Below are 20,835 nucleotides of genomic sequence, written 5' to 3' on the forward strand. Positions count from 1 at the left end.
CGGAGTGTTACCCACAGGACCGACAGGGAAGTTCCCTTTTGGCGGGTTTTTGAACTAGACTTTACAGAACGGCAGCCTCTGGGCGACCCCTACCCGTTCCCGTCCTTCGGCGCCGTCCCTCTTGCCTCTGTTCCAGGCAGCCATCTGCTTCATGCCAGGGTTACTAAAAAGAAAGGGTTTGGCAGCTACGAAAACAGTGAAAAACCTGCGGGCGAGCGTGGAGCCGCGGTTTTCGGCCCCGCGCCTGGCTGTGGCTCCCGCCGCGGGACGGCTGCCGGGCGCCCCTGAGAAGCCCCATCTCCCGGGGCGCGGCGCCCGTTTCCCGTGGTCGTGACAAGCGCTGGCGCCTGGGTTCGCGGGCCCGGCTGCGGGCCGTGCCCTCCTCTGCCCACCGCCCAGGCACGGGTCGGTACCTCCCTCTGCGGGATGTGCCGCGCAGGCGTCCTGAAGACGCAGCTTCCGTGGTCCTCCCGGCGCCCCGTACTGCGGTCTCTCCGCTGACACGTCTCTTGGGGGCGTGGAGGAGGCGGGGCCAGGGCGGGCCGTCGGTTCTTAAAGGGACTGGGCGCGGAGCTCGGGAGGCGGCGCCGTTCGAGGCAGCGCGGGTTCCGTGGTGCGGAGCAGGTTCGGGAGGCGAATGGGGGGCCTGGGCGGGTTTGCGAGGGGCCGGGTGGTCCACCGGGCGCGAGGGAGAGTCTCGGGGGTCTGGGCTGCGTTCTGGGCAGAGTCCCGCCAGGGCGGACCCACCCTCGCTGCTCGCAGCTCCCGCTGCCTTGGCTGGGGTGGCCAGGGTTCATTCATTCCCGGCCGAGGCACCGCCCGAATCCCAGCCTGAGGCTCAAGTGCAATTGATAGCTCACGGCCCTGGGCCCCCTCCCCTCCATTTTACGGACTGGGAAAACAGAGGAGGCGACAGCTGACCGAGGCCACTCTGCGAGTCGGAGGAAGGCCGGCCTCACCAGCCTTCCTGCCTCCCATGGCTCCTCCGCCGCCACTTTCCGGGGGCCCGCACAGTGCGTGGAGCTCGGTGGGACGGGGTCGGGGGCGGCTTCAGCGTCAGGAGCAGAGTCCAGCGGGAAACAGTGGGGGCAGGGGGCGAACTGCTTGGGGCGAGGGGCGGGACTTTGAGCCTGGAGATCCAGATTCTAGCCCGGCCAGCACTAGCTTTGTGATTTAAGGCAATTACTTCACCTCTCTGACCTTAGTATCCTTTTTTGTAAAGTGCCAGTAGTAACACCTGCCTCATCAGGATGTTGGGGGAATTCAGGAAAATAATGCAAAAGTGCCCAATACAGAGCCTGGCACGCAGCGGGCGTTCAGTCAGGTGGGTCGGAGCTGGATGAGCCCAGAAGAGGATTGACGCAGCTCGGAGGAAGGCGGCTGCGGGCCAGGCCGCCCGGAATGAAAGACCTCAGTGTCTGAGTTTCCTCCCCCGCCCCCCTCCTCCGCTCCACCGTCTCTGCCCGTAGAGTTTGTTCAGGGCGGTGGTGCACACCTGGCAGTGGAGCCTGGAGCCAAGGCCACGTCTACACTACCCTGTTCAGTGCCCCCTAGAATTAGGCGAGATCCTTAGCTCCAAGCGGGGAGTGGCATCCGCACAGGCGGAACCAGCCTGGCTGACCTGGGGTGGGGCCCACTCCAGGAGTGCAGTGCTGTAACCCCAGAGCTGGGCTCAGCCTGCCTGGCAAAAGACCCCACCTTGAGGCCATCTGCTATATTTCCTGCCTCCTCCCAGTTGACCTTTGTGGGAGGGAGTCAGGGGGCTGCTTACCCCAGGAGGTATTAGTCACTGAACCAAGGAGCCAGTTTATACCTAGTGATGGCAGAGGGACTGGGAAGGTCTGAGTCTGAGCAGACAGAACCCCTTCCTGGGCTCTTGGAGTCCCAATGCTGCTGCCTTGTTTCCTTCTGTCCAGAACTGTCCAGTCCCCAGACACCTCGGGGAAGGCAGCGTGGAGCCTAGGGTTCCATCTTCCCAACCCCCGGTCAGTTATGGCGCTTGTGCCTCAGTCATCTCCCCACCTGTACCATGTGGCAGGCCTTTAAAATCACCTCATCTGACCCTCACACTACCACGTGATAGTTGTACAGTTATAAACTCCATGGTATAGAGTTGGAAACTAAGGCCAAGAGAGAAGTGGTCTCCAAGGCCTAAGGCCAGAAAGTGATGGTATCCAGTCTTGGACCAGGGCTGACTCCAGACCCACCCTATTACCTAGGACGCACCACTGCCTCCCTGACGCCAGAGTCCAGATCAAAGGAGGCCCTGAGCAGGCAGCCTTGGCCACCTCTGAGTCTCTGTCCTGGGCCAGGCGCGATGGCAGAGAAGGTGCTGGTAACGGGTGGGGCTGGCTACATCGGCAGCCACACCGTGCTGGAGCTGCTGGAGGCGGGCTATGCGCCCGTGGTCGTCGACAACTTCCATAACGCCATTCGTGGTGAGCAGGTGGAGGGGGGCTGGTGCTCCCAGGGGTATGGAAGGGAAACCCTGCGTTCTACCCCCACCTCCAAGAGATGTGTGTCTGGCCAGTCCCTTGGGAACCCAGCACCCCATCTCCTCTGACTTTGATGGCCTCTATGTGCCCAACCAGGAGGGGGTTCCATGCCTGAGAGCTTGCGGCGGGTTCAGGAGCTGACAGGCCACTCTGTGGAGTTTGAGGAGATGGACATCTTGGACCAGGCAGCCCTACAGCGTCTTTTTAAGAAGGTGGGTGCTTGGCAGGCAGACAGGGGGCATAGCCAAGGGCCAGGCCTGTAAGCAACCTCTGACCCCAGCTTTGCAACCCTGCAGCACAGCTTCACAGCGGTCATCCACTTTGCTGGGCTCAAGGCTGTGGGCGAGTCGGTGCAGAAGCCTCTGGATTATTACAGAGTTAACCTGACAGGAACCATCCAGCTTCTGGAGGTGAGGCATGAGGCGAGGACACAGACACTGTGAGGGCCCCTAGCCGGGTACGCACTGCCAAACACAGTGGCAGAGCCCAAGCTGTGTCATCTTCGACAGGTCTTTGCCTCTCAGCCTCAGTCTCCCCTTCTGTACATGGGCGCCCATAGCTCAGCCCCACCCACCTGGGAGGTGTAAGGGGGCGGGAATAACGTGTGAGGCAGAGGCCACTGACGCCTCCCCTCCCTGGGCAGGTCATGAGGGCCCACGGGGTGAAGAACCTGGTGTTCAGCAGCTCGGCCACCGTGTATGGGAACCCCCGGTACCTGCCCCTGGATGAGGCTCACCCCACAGGTGGCTGTACCAACCCCTACGGCAAGTCCAAGTTCTTCATCGAGGAAATGATCCGGGACCTGTGCCAGGCGGACAAGGTGAGGGCCCCCTTTGACTCAGCCGTGGCTCCGCTCACGGACCCCTCACGGCCCACGCCCGCAAGCCTGAGGACGGGATCCGGATCAGCCTCCACCGAGGAGGAGGCTGGGGTTCAGGAAGCAGCAGTGACTTGCACAAGGTCACACAGCACTTGCAGGGAGGGCCCGACACCCTGCTCCTTTCTAGGGATAGAGAACCGGCAGGGTGGGCTCTGGATTCAGCTGGGACACACAGCCTGCACCCCCAACTCCCATCGTCTGACCTGCGTCCCACAGGCCTGGAATGCAGTGCTGCTGCGATATTTCAACCCCATAGGCGCCCACGCCTCGGGCTGCATCGGCGAGGATCCCCAGGGCATCCCCAATAACCTCATGCCCTATGTCTCCCAGGTAAAGGAGAAGGGAAAGGAAGGGGGTGGCCCTAGGCTTGAGGGCTACAGCTGGTGCCAAGGTCCTGGGAAAACCTAACCTGACCTCCACCCCAGGTGGCGATTGGACGACGGGAGGCACTGAATGTCTTTGGCAATGACTATGACACAGAGGATGGCACAGGTGAGCCCAGGACCAGGAGGAGCCAGGAGTGGGAGCCGGGAGGGAGACTGAGGCGGGGCAGAGACTGTACTGAACCCAACACCCAACCACCTCCTCCTCTGCAGGCGTCCGGGATTACATCCACGTCGTGGATCTGGCCAAAGGCCACATCGCGGCTTTGAGGAAGCTGAAGGAGCAGTGTGGCTGCCGGGTAGGAGGAGAAGGGAGGGAGGGGAAGGAGACGGAGGCCTGGACCAATAGGGCCCAGAGGGGTAGTAAGTCCAGCCCCCGGCACAGTCCCTGTTCTCCTCTCCGGACAGATCTACAACCTGGGCACAGGCACGGGCTATTCGGTGTTACAGATGGTCATGGCCATGGAGAAGGCCTCGGGGAAGAAGGTAGGCTGGCAGCCCACCCTGACCCACCCCCAGCCCCTCCCACTAACCTACGTGACGGGCATCCCAGCACCGCCCTGTCTCCTCAAGCCTGCCTTAGGACTTGATGCCTGAGAGCGAGACCCTGCTCTGCACCTCCATTTCTTGAGGGCCTGGTCAGCAACTTGGCGGGTAAGGCCAGGGCCAGCTCAGCTAAGCTACAACCGTCCGCTCTCTTGCAGATCCCGTACAAGGTGGTGGCCCGGCGGGAAGGCGATGTGGCTGCCTGTTATGCCAACCCCAGCCTGGCCCTCAAGGAGCTGGGCTGGTCAGCAGCCTTAGGGCTGGACAGGATGTGTGAGTGCTAGCCCAACCCCTGACCCTGGGTGCTGGCCTGGCCCCTGGGAGAGAGTCAGGGGCTAGGAAAAGGGCGCCAGGGGTCTGGGCCTGCCCACTCCAGGCTGTCCGAGGTGGTGCGGGCCCTGCACTCCAGTGTGGACCCTGAGCACAGACCTTGCCCCATCACAGGCGAAGATCTATGGCGCTGGCAGAAGCAGAATCCTTCAGGCTTTGGCGCGCAGGCCTGAGACCCTCACCTACCAGGGACCAGGAAAGGAAGAGAAACAACTGCCTGCTCTCCAGCCTCTGGCAGGAACCCAGGGGCCTCAGAGCCTCCCCTACCTCAGACCCCAACTGTGCCCACTCAGCCCACCAGGCATGAGGCCAAGGGCACCACTGACCAGGTATCAGGGGTCTCTATTCCACAGGGTCCAGGAACCCAGGAGGACCACCAAGAAAGAGCAAGTGGGGCGAAGCAGGGCCCTGAGACACACAGAACGCCCTCCCTCCCAGGGACTAATTTATACTGCTACGAAGGAGCTTCCCCAAGTATTTAAAATAAAGTTTTCTTACACTGGAGCAGATTCTTGCACATGATCACACTCTACCCCTTGGATAGAATCATCCAGGCCTAAGAGTTGAAGCAATTTCTTTAATTTTATCGGAATCCAGACACAACAAGAAAAACACCCAAAACTACATGGAGACAGAAGACGAGACATGACTCCTCCCCACCTCCCCCCGGCCCTAGAGTGGGGACAACGTGGGGTGAGGCAGCTGGGGGAGACCTTGAGCCTCAGTCCAGCCCTGCAGGCTCCAGGCCCGCGGGGGCGGAGGGTAATGGGGAGGCAGGGCCCAGCCCCCAAGTCAGAATGGCTGAGGGGGGCCCCCTCGAAGGACTCCGCCCCGTCACCCACACTCCTGCGCAGGCGCAGGGAGCCCACAGCAGCAAGGGGGCCCGGGCCACGGACACATTCATGATTGAGAAGCAGCTGGAGTGGAGGCAGGAGAGACACGATTATCTGGGCAGAATCAGCTGGCGGGAGAGGGTGGGAGGTGGGGCCTGGGAGGGCCCCAGGGGCCAAACCCTGAGGTCACAGGAGGGGCCCAAAGTGGGGCTAGTGAGTGAGGTCCTGAGTGAGTGGGTCAGCGGCTGGGCCCCTTTCTCCCGCTGCCTACAGCCCCTCCAATACTGCTGCCAGGGGGGCCCCCCCTTCAGGGAAATGGGATAAGAAAGCAGCCCACCCCGTGCGGCAGACAGCCAGGTGGCTGAAGCCAGGAAGGGAGGCCCGGCCAGGCCTTGGCCTGCCTGCCCCAGAGGCCTGTGGGAAGAGGAAGGGTCCAGGAGGGTGAGAAAGGGGCTCGACCGGCTCAGATCCAAGATGGTGCCGCGCGTGCCAAATCCCCCATGAGCTGGGGGACCGCGCTGGGGGCCAGGAACTGTAGTTACACAGGAGGCAGCAGCTTCTCAAGAAACTCCTTCACAGCTGCCATCTCCTGGGGGGGAGGGGGGGGTATTGTGAGAGGCTCCTGGCCGGAGGGAGGAAGGAGAAGGGCGGGAGTGGGAAGCAGCCCCTCAGCACTGACCTGAGGACAGGAGCTGTGCATGACACCGGGATAAGTCTTGAACTGGACCCTGGCGGGTGTAACAACAGACCGGAGCTTCTCAGCTGTCAGGGCCCCAAACCGTACGGGAACCATGGGGTCCAGCTCCCCGTGACACTGAAGGATGGTCAGGTCCTTGGCACTGCCGTTGGCTGCCTGTGGGCCAGACGGGACTCAGAGAGCAAAGCCAGTGCTTGGGCACAATCCCCCAGCCTCAAGGAGACAGAGGGCAGGAGCCGGGGTCGTGGAGACACTCACCTGGGGGAAGGCCCGGTGCAGAGGCAGCCAACAGCTCAATGCCACAATGCCAGCCAGAGGGTGGGGGCAGGTGAGGGCTGTGTAGAGGGACAGGGCTCCACCCTGGAGGAAGGAGAGAATGAGGGGTCATGAGGGCACAGCTCAGCTCCCACCACCCACCCGCCTCTCTCTCCCCTCACCTGTGAAAAGCCTCCCAGGACGATCCGATTGGCAGGGATCCCATTCTTCATCTCATGCTCAATCAAGGCCTTGACTGGGGGGAGGGGGCATGACTGGGTGGAGGGAAAGCTGCCAGAGGGACCCAAGGAAGGGAGCCAAACAGAGGTATTGCCAGGCACTTTCCTGGGCGGGCAGAGGGGGAGAGGGAGGATGCCGAGGAGGGGCTGGGGCCTTACTGTTCTCTGCTGCCTTCTTAATGCCAGCCTCGTCCTCTGGGGCATCTGGACTCAGCCCCATCAGGTCAAACCTGGAGAAGCAGAGGCATTGGCAGCTACTGGGAGACCTGGGCTGGCCCCAGGCAGCTCCCTCAAGCTCCTATTCCCCCTCCCCAAACTCACCAGGAGGGCATCACCATCTTCATGTTGAGTGTCACAGGGATCCGAGGCCTGGGGAGGGACAGCAAGAAGGGCCGTCATGCTCAGGAGGGATGAGGAAGCCACAGCAGAGAGCCCAGGTGGGGGCAGGGCAACCCCTGGGGAACCCTCCCAGCAGGCAGGGCCTGTGTTTAAGGTGTTGCCAGGCAACCTGCCACGTGGGGCTGGAGGCTGTGGTTGGGGCATCAGCAGTAGCGATGGAGAAGCACAGCCCAGCACTCGGTGTGACGGGGTTCCAGCTCAGTCGGTGAGTACTTGGGGAAGGGGTACAGGGGGTCCTGGTTCTAGGAGTCTCAGGTCTAGGAGGCCTTGGGGCTGAGGCTGGACCCTATTCCTGAGGGTTCCACAGGAATGATGAAGGCTGAAAATGGCACTTGTGACTGCTCTGGGCCCCAGGCCCCAGGATGCAGCCGGCAGGAGAGAACAGGCCTGGGACCACAGGACCACCCCCCATCCTCAGCCCTTCCCTTGCTGGGGTGGCACTCACGCATGGGGACAGATGTACTTGACGTGAGGGAGCCGGATAGTGGAGAGGGCGTCAGCCCAGCTGTGCCTGTAGGAGGGAAGAGAAAAAAGGCACCAATGTGGAGAGGGAGGAAGGGAGGGCGCAGGCCTCTCCAGTCCTGCCCACTGGGCCCTCCCCCACTTCCCCAGGAACACCCCCTCCCCAGCTCACTCACCCTGTGTCTCCAAGGCCATGTAAAAAAATAACCTGGAAAAGGATCAGAGATGGGGAAGAGGGCAGTCACCGTCCTGCTATCACTCTCGCTCTGTCCAACTTCTGGCCACCCCTCCCTCACCCCCAAGGACCTGGAGGGGAACTGAGGTGGCAGTCAGGCGATTAAGCCCCTGCCTCCCGGCTGCAGGCTGCTCGCCCTCTTCTCACTGCCACCTCTGTTTTCCCCACGCCCCCTCCAGCCAGTTCCCCACCCGGCCCCCTGGGGGCTGCGTGGGTAGCAGAAGACCCTTACCGCAGCTGTTTCCCGCTCAGCTCCAGACACAGTGGCAGCATCGGTGAGCAGGGGCACAGACATGGTGTTACCACACATACACTGCAGGGCTCCACGGCTGGGGCCTGTGCACATTCGGGGCAGCGGTCAAGAGCAAGGCCAGGAAGGGGAGAGAATCCTGACACAGGAGCAGAGCCTCAAACCCAGGGCCAACCCGGGCCATCAGCCCTCCACCCCAGGTTCTATCCTGGGCACAAAGAAAAGCCAGGCAAGAAGTCCTGGGCCCGATCAAGTGGGCAGGAAGTTTGCCTTCACTCCAGGGCTGAAAAGCAGGGGCAGCCATCCTAGTGGCCCTGCTTCTGGCCCCCACACAGCCTGAGGTTGCTGGAGGTGGGCAGAGGCAGGGCTTTGGGGCCGTGGGGCAGGGGAGCCAGGGCATCCCCTGCTGCCTTCTCCCCACCTAACACTCGTTGGCAGGTAACTGCCTCCTCTCCCTGCTCTCCAATCATCCCCCTTCTCTAGAGCCCTTGTGTCCCCTCCTCCCCACAACTCCCGGCCCTACTGGGAAATGAAGGGAAGGAAAACTGCCGGGAAATATGCTTCCAGCCCCTACCCTCAACCCCATACACATTTTCTCCAACTTCCCTCCCATCCAGCCCCCGTCAGCCTTCTGGCTCAGCCCTTCTCAGAGCCCCTGGGAGCTGCCCATGTCCCCAGAAGGCACACAAACTCCGATCCACCACCCACTTCCTAAACAGTGCCCCCCGCCCCCTTGTATGAGGCCACCTGCGGCTGCCCACTGACTCCAAATAGGTCCCTCAGCTCGACCATGCTCTCTCTGGGACTCCCAAACACACAAAAGAATGTCAAGCTGGCTGGCTCCTCCCGTCCTTAGCATCCTCCAAACTCCCCGGCAGCTTCTGCTACCCGCCCCTAAGTGCCGACCCTTCCGAGCAGCGCCCACCCCTCCCACCCCACCAACTGGCTTCCCCCTCCCCTCTCCCCCGAGCGCCCCTCCGCACAGTGGGATCCCTCACCTCTGACCCTGGGGTTCCTCTTCCCACACAGGAATGCACCTTTTGTCCTAAGCTGAGATTCCCTTCCTTCCCCACCGAGCGACTTCCACCCCTCACCCCAGGCCCCTCCTCTCAGAGTGGTGCCTTCCCCCCTGACCTGGGGTCTTCCTCGCCACAGTAAAAACTCCCACTCTGACCCATGGTCTCCCACTCCCCACAATGGGAACTTCTGTTCTGACCGAGGGTCGCCCTCCCCACAGTGACAATTTCTATCCTGACGCCGGACCCGCTTCTGCCCACAAAGGGGCGTTCTACCTTTGACCCTGGAGAGCCCCCGCCCCACAATGGGATCCTCCACTTCCGACCCTGAAGTCCCTCTCATCACACCGGGACCCCACCTTCCTCTCCCTCTCTACCCCCAAAGTCCCCCAGACCGGCCAGCGCCTCCTCGCACCTCACTCCCCACCCCCATCCCTCACAACTGCGGTTGCCCCTCCCCACTCGCCAGGACCCTCGCGGTGGGCCGATGCCCCGCCAGTGCCCTCCCCGGGCCTGCTGGCCCCGGACCACGGTACCTCCACTCCTGGGGGTTTCGAGACCTCTCGGGCGATTCTCCTCTCTCTCCCGCACAGACACTCACTCTTCCCCCTCTACCGCCCCCGCCGGAACTTCCGTTCGAGTCCCGGGAACCCAGCCATCGCGCTGCCGGAAGTAGCCTGGCCAGCGGTACGGAACCCGGAAGTGGGCGTCGGGGTTTCTTCAGATAGGAGCTGCCATGTTGGGTACGGTGGGGCCACTCCCCATAACCAAGCCACGGAATCTCCGGCCGCATCTAGACAGTGCGTCCGTGGCTCCCACTTGCTACCACCACCCGTGCGCCTCCTGGAGGAAACCTGTCCTGAAGGAGAGGCATTCCTCACACTAGCAGAGTTTCCCACCTTCCCATCCATTACGGTCTTGGGTATCCACCACTGGCCCTCACGTCCTGTGCCAGGGTCATGGATAAAGTCATACACTCAGCTGAAAAGACACTTTGAGACCATCTAGTCTTCCAATCTTATTTTAAAGATGAGGAAACTGAGGCTCAGGGGAGGGAAGTAAACAGCAACCTCAGGATTACACTGTAATGCTGCCTCTGCACCTGCTTCCTGAGCTGAAAAACGGTGACAATAACCACCCAGCTTACTTCACAGCTTTGCTGTTAGGCTCAAATGAGGCCGTGTGGAAATGCTCTATACGGTGTAAAATCACAGTGTGAGGACATAATGACTCTAAAAAGGACCCTGGGAGAAAAGAACACTGGCATCAGCAGTGTCCGAGACAACTGGTCAGGAATCGGAAGTGTTGTCTTAGCTCTGCGCACAGCAAGCAATACCACACAGACAGTGCACAAAATACCGCCATCAGCGCTCTCCAGTTGTTAACAAAGAGGGTTTCATTTGGTCACCGAGTCACCCTTTGCTCCTTGTGGCATCGGTAAAGTGGAATGGGGCTCAGGGTCCACATAAAGGCCGGAAGGGGAGGCAAACTGGGTTGCAGGACCATGTCCCTGACAGAACCTGTGGGCATCTGCACACAGGAAATGAGTCATCCCTCAGCAGCTTCGGACTCGTTTGCCCAGCTTAATGTACACTGGTTTTTTTTGAACTGAAAGAAAACAGTATATCTGGAAGCTCAACAAAGCACTTTTTCCCAGGTTAAGAGGCAGTTTGGTCTTAAGTGCTCAGCAGGTCACAGAGCAGGAAAACTTTGGGTCCAGAGGACCACAGCAGGCCAAGGATCCAGGGGTGGAAAGGGGGTGAATGGATGTGGACAACACAGTTGCTCCCACTCCCAGAATCCCTGCTGGGTCTGCTTGTGGAAGAATAAACAATTCCTCCTGCACCCCAATCACCTAAGACACTGTGGCACTTTGAGCAAATTCTTCAGAGTGAAGCTCAAATTCAGAGGCCTTGTCTCAGAGGCTACCTGTGATTAGTGCTAGTGGGATTAGTGGTTAGTCTGCTCTAACACTTCTAACTTTATTTTCCCGCTACTCCAAATTAAAACATAGCCCTTCTTTATCTCCAAATGACCCAAATGAAATAAAGAGGATGTGGCGGAGGAGTGAGTAGGACCCTTAGTGCATCGAGAATTGTATTTGCATTCTGGTTGATTTCAGGCTGCATTTTTAGAAATTCTGAGGCTCGGGCAAGGCTTGGTGGTGGCAAGCTTTCCCCAGGATAAGCTGGAGAAACAGGCTAGCAACGGTGTGGGCCAATCCCTCAGAGGCATTCTCTCAAGAGGATTAAATTCAACACTAATTTCCATTATCAAGTGTTTCTATTTTCTGCAAAGGAGAGAATAGTGACCACTTCAAATCCCCTCTTTTAGGATACTTAAATTCTGTCCAATTGCCGTACTGACTTTCAAAACTTAAGTCCAAATTCTTGGGTCTACCTTCAGACCTTACATGCTGCTCACTTCACTTTCCTCACCATCATTTCTTCCGAGGAGCTCCAGAATCTGTTCTCCCTTGTTTTTGTAAACATCACCTCACAACTTAATTCCTTACCTGAGAAATGGAATATAAGGTTTTTAACCTCACCTTCTTCTTTACAGAATGTGGGTGGGTGGGTGTAGGAGCATTTTTAGCCTACTGTACAGAATTAAACCTGACCTTTCCTGGAGATACTGATCTACTGTCGATTTAATTGTGGCACTTATCATCTACCTAGTCCAAAACAACAACAACAGATTTCAAAGTTTCATACAGTTCTCAGTAAAGGTTTCATAAGTACTACCAAGAACTCAAAAGAATATACAAACATTAAGTCTGGCAAGGATTTATTAGGAAGCTTATTAGTCACAGTGAATAAAAAGCCATGAACAGAAGAACTGAGATCTCCAAATTCTGCCACTGGGCTTACAACACTAGTTAGAAGCTAATAAATATTAAGGATGTCCCAAGAGGAATCTTATCTAAGTCCCAATCTTACCCCGACCAGGATACCCACAAACACAGAAACGATGGCCATGCTCTCCTCAGACTGCTTACCTGGTTAGCAGGAAAAAAGAACTTCTTCTCAAGCTATTAAGCATTATCAGGAGATTCTTGTTCTTCTAACTATAACCATGGGACACTAGTGCACGACAGACAACTCCAAGCTGGGCAACTTGACAAGAATGTTGAAAGATGACAGGGAGAAGGAGCAAGCAGGGACAAGTATTTCTAGTTGGAGACCCTCCTGATGGTTAACACGAACACAATGCTGAGGCTTCAGAAAGTTTACTGCAGCCCAGGAAGAGTCTCCATTTAAAAAAAAACAAGTCACACAAAAATCCTGCCACAAAGCAACAAGACACTTGGGATCCCATGGCCACATTAACTGGGAAGGCAGGCATTATCCATGACTGCCAGGTGCTGACCACCCCAAGACCCAACTTCTGCAGGGCCCCAGAGAACCACGATTGTCCCTCGGCACCCACACGACCCTTCCCGGGGGTGTGGTGTCTTCCGTAGGTCAGGTTTCTGCAGCAAGCCCCAAAGACAAAGCTTGGCAGAGGCTGTGGCAGCCAACTCTCTCTGGAGCCCCATCTCTCTGTGTCTTTCCCAACAGTATGTCGTACATCTTCACTGACACAACGCCTCTGTGGGAGCCTTGGCCAGCCCTTAGGAAATAAAGTGTGTCTGTGGGGTAACCTGATGGACCCTGTGGTCAGCTGGGTTGGCCGATGCTTCATAATTGCAGATGGTCACCTCATGTCGGCGAAGCTGCAAGAAAATTGAGAGGCTGGGTCAGCTGGCCATTGCCCAGACCACACAACGGAGTGGTCCTTATTCAGGTTCATTTCTAGAAGTCATCATCTAATCTCTTCCCCGTTCTGATACTTTTTATCCTGAGAAGGCCTGGGTAAGAGCGAATCAATGATTCACCCCATCACTTAGAAGAGTCATTCCTCCACTATAATGGAGGCACCATGAGAAGAAGACCTTGTCTATCTTGTTTATCACCCTATCTCTGGTGCCCAGAACAAGAAAGGTTACCAACAATGTTAAATGAAGGAAAGAATTTTAAGGTGAAAAACTGCACTGATATCAACTGTATTATTTCAACCCCCTTAAAATTCCTATAGCCTGTCAAATGAGACGGACAGTTTACAGTGATGAAACCAAGAAAAACTAGACTGGGAGAAACCAATGTCTCACTTGCTCTTTTTCCTGTCCTTCAAGCTCCTACTACCACAGCATGCAGATATACAAACATATGTACACATATTAGAGGGGCAATAATACTTCCAACCCCATCTTACCTCAGTCCATTCTCCTCTCAGGCCAATATAAAAGACCTTTGTGGTATCGGCTCCAAAGTTTTTTGAAATATGAATTGAGAGATGATAGACATTTGAAAAACGAGAAATTCTAGAGGATGAAGGAGTAGAGAGAGAAGACAACAATAAGAGTTCAGTGAGAAGCTCACTACCATGTCAAAAAAGTCAATTCCAGCTCCATCTTGTGGTAAAACCCAGGCAAATGTCAGAGAACAATCTTGGGGTCTTACGTCTCATCCTTCTCCTTTGGGCAAGCAATGAATACGTGAATATTTACTGAACATCTGCCAGATCTTGTCCAAGGCAATAGGGACAGAAAAATGAATCAACACTGCCCCTGCCCGCAAGGAACAGGAATGAGAAATGCTGTGCGACCACGCAGGGATCTGAAAGCAAGCTCAGTAGGAAAATGAGAGAGGTAAGGTGGTCACATGTAACTTGGCTGCTGTAAGCCCACTATGCAAAGAGGAATTCTGAAAACATCTTTCCTAAGACCATACTAGGAGCTCATTCAAATCTGTCAATTGCTTCCAGGTTAACAAGTCTGTGGCTTGCCCTGAACCTCTGCCAAAATTTGACCAAGCCTAGGATCAGGCCTCTCCACTGTTTTAACTTGTTTCTGATGCTAAGGAAGCAGGAGATGGGCCAAAAACAATTGCAAGCCCACTAAATGCTAATGCACAGATGCTCACTGCAAATGAGGGAGCGCCTGCCATTCTCAGAAGCCAAAGAGTGGAAGAGAGGCCCAGTGCTTACTTTGTAGCATACTCTAGTTCTCCTGTAAGATCCCGGTTCAGACTAAAAGTCTGATCTGGCTCCCTGTCTGTATCATCAAAGCTCATCTGTGGAATGTTCTTGTACCTGAGAAAGGAAAGGGGAGAAAAATCAAGAAATGTGCATTATCACATTTTTCAGGTTCTCAGAACTTCCTACTGACTCCTCAACTGCCCTCGGTTCTATCAACAGGAGATCAAATTTTGGAAATGGCATTTTACTGGCATTTATACACAAACATCTTTAATCCAACAAGAGCTGAGAACTGCAACATAAGCCAATGGCATCTCTGAGTGGGTTAAGAGCGCATGAGAAGCAATACACAGAGCGATAGCTCAAACTGGGTCACATGCAGCAAATGCATGGAGAAAATAAGCAACTCAGCACATTCAGACCAAGCTGGGGATGTTAAATAAAACAGCTTACTCATGGGGAAAAAATACTTTGGCAGAAACATCTTAAACACAGTTAAGAGATAAGATCAGGTAACCCAATGCTCAAGCATTTTTCTGTGTTCAAAATTACCCTATGGTATACAGAGTCATCTTACAAGTCTTAAAAAAATACAACTTGGGGATTTCCATTTTTGAATAAAGCACAAAAGGCCGCCAACTCACAATGGGCTTTGGAAAGTTAAGTAAAACTACTAGTGAAGAAACAAATTTTCAAAGACATATCTTAGAAACAGCAGTCTCCTCTGTAACTCACAAATTCTAAAGGACTGGGCCACACACACCTCCAATCTCTAGAGTGTCTTATTACCACACCCCCATGGGAGGGGCCTAGATATTAGCTGCAGCAAAATGCAGGTAACACAGGAAAGCAAATGTTTGCTTCAAAATGTTTCTAAGAATGATGCACAGAATAATAATAATAATAGTGAACATTTATAAGCAGCATTATGAGAGGCAGTATAGCACTGTGATTAAAAGCAGTGTCTCTGGAGCCAGACTTCCTAGGTTTAAAGCCTGGTTCTGTCACTGACCAGCTGTGTAATTTTGGGCAAGTGATTTAATCTGTCTCTTAGTTCATCATCTGTAAAATGGGGATAGTGATAGTACATATCCCATACAGTTGATGTGGATATTAAATTGAATCAATTCTAAGAGACACACTTGTTAAAAAATTTTACTATGGAAAATTTCAAACATACATAAGAGTAAAGAGAAAAATATAATGAATCTCCATATACTTATTACTGAGCTTCAATAATCAAGATCATGCCAATTCTGCCTATCAACCCCATTTTGTTTGTGCTTGATATTCTGAAGCAATCTCAAACGTATCATTTCATTCATAAATATGTCCGTATATATCTCTACAAAGTAAGGTCTTCGTAAAAAAAAATATGATACCATTTTACAATGAACAACTTAGCCATTAGCAATAATTCTTTAATATCATCTAACACCTAGTTTGTGTTCAAATTTCACTGATTTAAGGTCTCAAGTTAACTTTTCTGAATGTATCAGTGACATGTCATAGTTGAACAGATACTGCTTTTTTCTTTATCAATGGTACATAAAATAATGGTGCATTTTATAATCAATGACATCTTAGATTTGATAAAGTGCAAAGTGCTTAGAACTGAGGGCTCTGTAAGTATTTGCACCTGCCTTTCCAAAACCAGGCACATACTATGGAATTCCCTTGCGGTCCAGTGGTTAGGACTCGGCTCTTTCACTGTTGAGGGCCCAGGTTCAATCCCTGTTCGGGGAACTAAGATTCCACAAGCTGCGCAGCGCAGCCAAACCCCCCGGCAAAACCAAAAAACAAACAAACAAAACGGGACACATCCTACGTTCCAGATTTATTCTAAGCTCTTTACATGTTATAGCTCATTTCTTTCCACAATCTTAAGAGGTTCCGACTGTTATTGCCATTTTACATATGAAAACGTTGGGATATAGAGAAGTAACGCCCAAAGTCATGCAGCTAGCAAGCGGTACAGGCAGAATTTGAACCCGAGTATTTACCCCAGAGCCCCCTCTTCACTACAACGCAACACGGATGTCTAGTCTTGTCCAGTCAATCCATCTCGCAAGTAAACAAGTCCCAGAAAGAATCAACTCAAACATACTTTGTTTCCTTACAATGATTAAATATGTGGATTTGCTTTCAAATTCATGTTTCTAACATTCAAATAGTGTCCATTTCTTAAATCTCTCATTTAAATTGATCAATTTTTCAGAAGAACTTTTTATGTAAAGTTCTTCTCATATTTGCTTCTCCAGCCCTCAGAAAGCAGTGTCCCCTCCTTCTAGAAAGGCTACGCTGGAATAAGGCAACTTGTCAGAAAGGGAGTACTAGCTCTAGTATCAACAGATTCCATGTTACAAGAGGTATATAGAACTTTGCTAACTAAAGGCCGTGTAAACTCAGATGGAGTGCTTCCATCTCAACAAAACACACAGAAAGATTGTAATTGTCTGAAACAGCAAGGGAAGATGTTGAAGCTAACCCCAAGGGTAGACTCCATAAAGATCATTTGAGATCTGCAGCTGGGTTATTACGAAAACTGCAAAGTCATCAACAGTTGGCATTTATAGGATGCTCTCTGAATGGTGCCACAGCAAATACTTTGAAGAGAGACAAGCTGGTGGCCCTAAAGATACTTAATCTAAAAATGCCGTTAATTCAGGAAGAGATAAGTGTATTCCGATGCAGAACAAACATGAGGCTTTTTTTTAAGAGAGGGAGGGGATATTTAACCCAGTAAAAAGAAAAAGTTAGACTATTCTGGAATAAAGTGCTACCAGAGAAAAGAGAAAAAGGGATAGGAGCTTCTTGAGGGCCTAGACCCTTGCCACTTACAGTCTCATCTCAGAGGGGTGTGAGTCATCATCTTCTCCCATTATAATGATACCTTTGAGCTTGACATTGCCTGTAAATCTGCCAGAATGCAAAAAAGAGGGTTGTCAACCTGGGGTTCAATCTCTGCTGAGCTGTGTGACCCTGGGCAAGGCCCTTCCCCTTACTGGGCTTCAGTTTACTCATGTGTCAGACTTGTGCTAGATAATTTCTAAGATCCTGTCTGCCTCTGGCATTCTTTGGTTCTAAAAAATTTACCTTGACTTCTCAGTTATCTTTTAACAAATACATCTTTTTTGCACCAAGAAAGCTACTCACACCCACCTCAGTAATTTACCCCATTTCCAGAAACAGAGGTGTCCTCTTGACACAACCATGGAATGAATCCTGATAAGGCAACTGGGTACAGCCTCTTTAGCCTGAGGCAAGCACCAAAGAAATACTTACGGAATATTAAACAGAAGCTCTTCATCTGCATCACTTTCAACAAACTGGAGGGGAGAGGGAGGAGAGAGGAGAAAGCAACAAATATTTGCTGAGCGCCTACGATTTTAGGCATCTTCCACCCTGCTTTACAGCTGGAGTGCAATGCAGATAGTCAACCGCCCTCAGTTTTCCAGCACTTATTAACTTCCAGGACCGACTAGCCTCCTGAAATTGTGTGCAGAGATCTGTGCCTATGCGGTCCACAGCTTTCAAATGGCTCTACGCCCCACAATGGTAAATACTCTAGATAGGATAATGTGCTTCATCTCCCGAGGCTGGTCTTCGGTCTTCATCAGGTGATAAGTGAAATCAGGCAGCCACTGGGACCAGTGGTCAAACGGTAGGGAAAACGCCCTGATGGGTCATCCTCCCTCACTACCCCCCGCAGCCCTGGAACTGAACGTTGGCCGTGTAAAGCAAAGAGCCCCTTCCCGTCTCTGGGCCTCAGCTCCTCTACCTACAAAACGAGGAGATTCAACTGTGTTCGCCTCTCACAGGGCTGGCAAGAGACGGGCACGGGAAAGTGCTTGGCAATCGGGCCGTGGTTATTTTTAACTTCAAAGATGAGGCTGACAGAGCAGACGGGCGGCCTGAGGCCCCGCGCGGGTCCCCACCCGCCCGCCCAGGCCCCGGAAGGCCCACCTTGGAGCGGTCGGTCCGCTCCTCCCACGGCTTGAAGACGCCGCGGCCGCTGCCCTCGCGGCTCTCGTTGAGACACTGCAGCCGCTCCAAGTCGATGCGCAGGTACAGGCCGTAGGCCAGGCCGCGCTGCTCGGGCGGCTCCTCACGTTCGGCGGCGCAGCGACAGCCGCCCCCGCCGTGACTGTGGCCATGCGACATGGCGACGCCGCCTCCCGCGCGTTCCCGTGCCCTGCCGCCGCCGCCGCCGCCCGCGACTCGCTTGTTTCGCTCCGGCCGCCAAGCGCGCCGCGACCGCCGTGTCGTAAAAGGCGCCCCTGTGCGGCGCAAGCGCGTGAGGAGAAGAGGGCGGGGCTCGGAGAGGGTCGACGTTTGCTAAGGCGCTTCCAGGGGCCGGGAAATTAAGGTTGACTCTTTCAGTCCCGGAGACGGTTGCTATTGCAGTCCCAGCTTCACAGATGTGGAAACTGAAAAGCAGAGATCAAGCTGGTGTTCCGAGTAAATGGTGGGGCTGGGTTTCGAATCCTCCTCCTCCTTAGGCTAAAGTCTGTTTTCTTTTCGTTTACCACCAACGTTTTTTGGGAGCTGGTGGCGCTGTGATAAGGCCCTGAAGAGTAGGGAGCACAACGTTATCACTGCCGCACATGTGCACGCTTAGGCGCTTAGAGCTCACAAACCCACGTTCATAACCACTTTCTTCACAGTGGGCTTAGTGGTCGAGACCACAGGCTTTATGGACAGCTGAATCTGGAGACAAGTCCTGGGTCTGTTATTGACTGTGTGACACACTGAATAAGTCATGTTCCCCATCCTGAGACTTTTTGTTCCTCGTCTGTAAAGTGGGAATGGTAATATCTGTTTCATAGGATCTCAGTGAGTATTAAATGAAATAATGCTCTTCAAAAACTCAGCATAGTGGCTGACACATGGTAAGAATTCAATAGTTGAGTCAGATCTTGGTTGAAATCCAAGCACTGCCACTTACTAGCTTTGTGGCCTTGGGCAAGTGATTTAACCTCTCTGAGTCTCAGTTTACCCCCTGTAAAATAAAAGGATTGGACTAGATGACCTTTAAGTCCCCTCCCCATGTGATGTTTCAGAGCAGTTTTTTCAAACGGCTGGTTGTGACCCATTGATATGTCTTAAAATCCATTTAGAGGATTGTGACCAGCATTAAAAAATTAAATAGAATAAAATAGAAAATTCAGAATGTATTACACATTTTAGTCTCCACTACGGAACTTTTGTTTCAGCTTCTTGTATACTCAGGTGCAATTTAAAATGTTTTTCATCTTTTGGGTTGAGATCAAGAGTGGAAAGCCACTATTTAGAGTTGAAATGATTCTGGTTTCGGGGTAGTATGCATTCTTACTTCTTGGTGGAGACGGGGAGAGATAGGAAGTTGAGAGAGTTAAGAGATACTTTGGATAGCCCCTACCCTTCACTCTGGCTCTGAAGTATCCAGACCAGACTCGGGGCTGGAAACCAAAATAAACATCTGCTCAAGTTCCATTCAGAAATATTTTGATGTCCTAGTTCAATTCTTTGTGAAGCAGGCAAGCTTGGTTCTGGTTCAGATAGCTCAATGTTATGACTTATTCCTGCTTTCACATTACAGTTTCAGGGAAAGGGCCTGGCACGTGCTAAACTAAACACTTAGCAAATATTTGTTTAATAGAATGATACACTCAGTAGCCTTTCTTTGGGAAGACTGTATCCCACTGCAGGACTAACCCAGGCCTTCTACTCACTTTTGGCTTCTTTCCTATCATTTGCATCATTGTCATCCTTTAGTGATTTATCGAGCAGTGTGTGCCAGACATGGTGCTAAGCACATTATGTAGTTCATGTAGTTCATCTCAGTTATTTGTCACATGATCTTTAAGAGATAGGGAGTGTTACCCAATATTATCCCCAATTTGAAGGTGAGGAAAATTGAGGCTGAAAGAGGTAAATTAACTTGCCCAAGATCAGATAAGTTTGGGAAATAACTAGGTTTTGAGCCTAGTTTGTTTTCCTGAAACAAAAAGGTATACATCAAGTAAATATGTTGTATCGATTAGCTTATACCATGTATAAGGAGAAGAGGGCGGGACTCGGAGAGGGTCGACGTTTGCTAAGGCAATCACCCCGAAACTTAAAATATTTAAACAACAGCATTGATTATTTCTCATGCTTCTGTAGATCACCTGGTCAGTTCTTTTCTGGGCAAGTTGGGTGGGCTGATTAGTTAGGAATAGCCTCACTCACAAGTCTTGTTGATGTGGACGGTCTGCTGAGGTGATGGCCACAAGTCTCCAGCAGACTACTGGAACTCAGACACGTTGTTGCAGTTGCTGAGTTCCAGGAGCACAGGAGGGAAGACCCAATTGCACAAGCACCTGTTAACCATCAACCTCTATCATCTTTGTGAATGTCCCGTCAGCCAAAACAAGTTTCATTGGCCAAATCCAAATTCAAGGGTGGAGAGATAGACTTCACCTTTTAATTGGAAGAACTACAAAATACTGTGGCTCCCTGCTCTTCCGCCCCCAATAGACCCATACTGGTTATCTTTTGTTGTGTAACAAATTACTCCCAAATTTAACCGCTTAAAACAACAGTCGGCATTCATCTCACAATTTCTGCAAGTCAAGAGTTTGGGAGCGGCTTTGCTGGGGGGCTGGGGGGTTCTGTCTTGGCTCTCTCACAGACCTCAAGTCTTCTGAAGGCTTGACGGAGCTGGACAATCCAGTTCCAAGATGGTGCTCTCGTATGGCTGGCAAGTTGGTGCAGGCCGTTGGCACGAGGCCTCACCATATAGACTGCTCCGTAGGACTGCTTGAGTGTCCTA

General features: G+C 53.0%; 3 protein-coding genes across 8 annotated transcripts; 1 reads left to right on the forward strand and 2 right to left on the reverse strand.

The window, feature by feature from the left end:
* The first annotated feature begins 205 nt into the window (after positions 1 to 205).
* Positions 206 to 5,138, forward strand: GALE (UDP-galactose-4-epimerase). Of its 3 annotated transcripts, none has more exons than XM_082432947.1 (11): positions 206 to 624; positions 2,220 to 2,438; positions 2,592 to 2,707; positions 2,792 to 2,905; positions 3,139 to 3,315; positions 3,592 to 3,705; positions 3,801 to 3,867; positions 3,972 to 4,057; positions 4,167 to 4,244; positions 4,463 to 4,577; positions 4,749 to 5,138. In XM_082432947.1, the coding sequence occupies exons 2-11, from the start codon at positions 2,318 to 2,320 to the stop codon at positions 4,805 to 4,807; spliced, it is 1,047 nt and encodes a 348-aa protein (XP_082289073.1). In that variant the 5' UTR covers positions 206 to 624; positions 2,220 to 2,317; the 3' UTR covers positions 4,808 to 5,138. The 3 variants fall into 3 exon arrangements, with proteins under 3 accessions (XP_082289073.1, XP_082289074.1, XP_082289072.1); XM_082432946.1 differs by having other exon boundaries at positions 539 to 613; XM_082432948.1 differs by lacking the exon at positions 3,592 to 3,705 and having other exon boundaries at positions 523 to 624.
* Positions 5,139 to 5,197: 59 nt separating this feature from the next.
* On the reverse strand, positions 5,198 to 10,181 carry LYPLA2 (lysophospholipase 2). 4 transcript variants are annotated; one of them, XM_082433068.1, is made up of 10 exons: positions 9,557 to 10,175; positions 7,987 to 8,090; positions 7,696 to 7,727; positions 7,503 to 7,568; positions 6,980 to 7,027; positions 6,818 to 6,888; positions 6,602 to 6,675; positions 6,423 to 6,524; positions 6,147 to 6,320; positions 5,198 to 6,056 (listed from the first exon to the last, which is right to left on the reverse strand). In XM_082433068.1, exons 2-10 carry the CDS (start codon positions 8,062 to 8,064, stop codon positions 6,006 to 6,008), a joined length of 696 nt encoding a protein of 231 aa, XP_082289194.1. In that variant the 5' UTR covers positions 8,065 to 8,090; positions 9,557 to 10,175; the 3' UTR covers positions 5,198 to 6,005. The 4 variants fall into 4 exon arrangements, with proteins under 4 accessions (XP_082289194.1, XP_082289193.1, XP_082289196.1 ...); XM_082433067.1 differs by having other exon boundaries at positions 7,987 to 8,143; positions 9,557 to 10,171; XM_082433070.1 differs by lacking the exon at positions 7,696 to 7,727 and having other exon boundaries at positions 7,987 to 8,143; positions 9,557 to 10,181.
* Positions 10,182 to 11,790: 1,609 nt separating this feature from the next.
* PITHD1 (PITH domain containing 1) lies at positions 11,791 to 18,315 on the reverse strand. Its single transcript, XM_082433103.1, has 6 exons — positions 18,006 to 18,315; positions 17,325 to 17,368; positions 16,881 to 16,958; positions 14,049 to 14,153; positions 13,275 to 13,383; positions 11,791 to 12,735 (listed from the first exon to the last, which is right to left on the reverse strand). The coding sequence occupies exons 1-6, from the start codon at positions 18,201 to 18,203 to the stop codon at positions 12,634 to 12,636; spliced, it is 636 nt and encodes a 211-aa protein (XP_082289229.1). The 5' UTR covers positions 18,204 to 18,315; the 3' UTR covers positions 11,791 to 12,633.
* Between the last annotated feature and the right edge of the window lie 2,520 nt (positions 18,316 to 20,835).

This window comes from Balaenoptera physalus (assembly GCF_965194825.1).
Source record: "Balaenoptera physalus genome assembly, chromosome: 1".
NCBI lineage: Eukaryota > Metazoa > Chordata > Mammalia > Artiodactyla > Balaenopteridae > Balaenoptera > Balaenoptera physalus.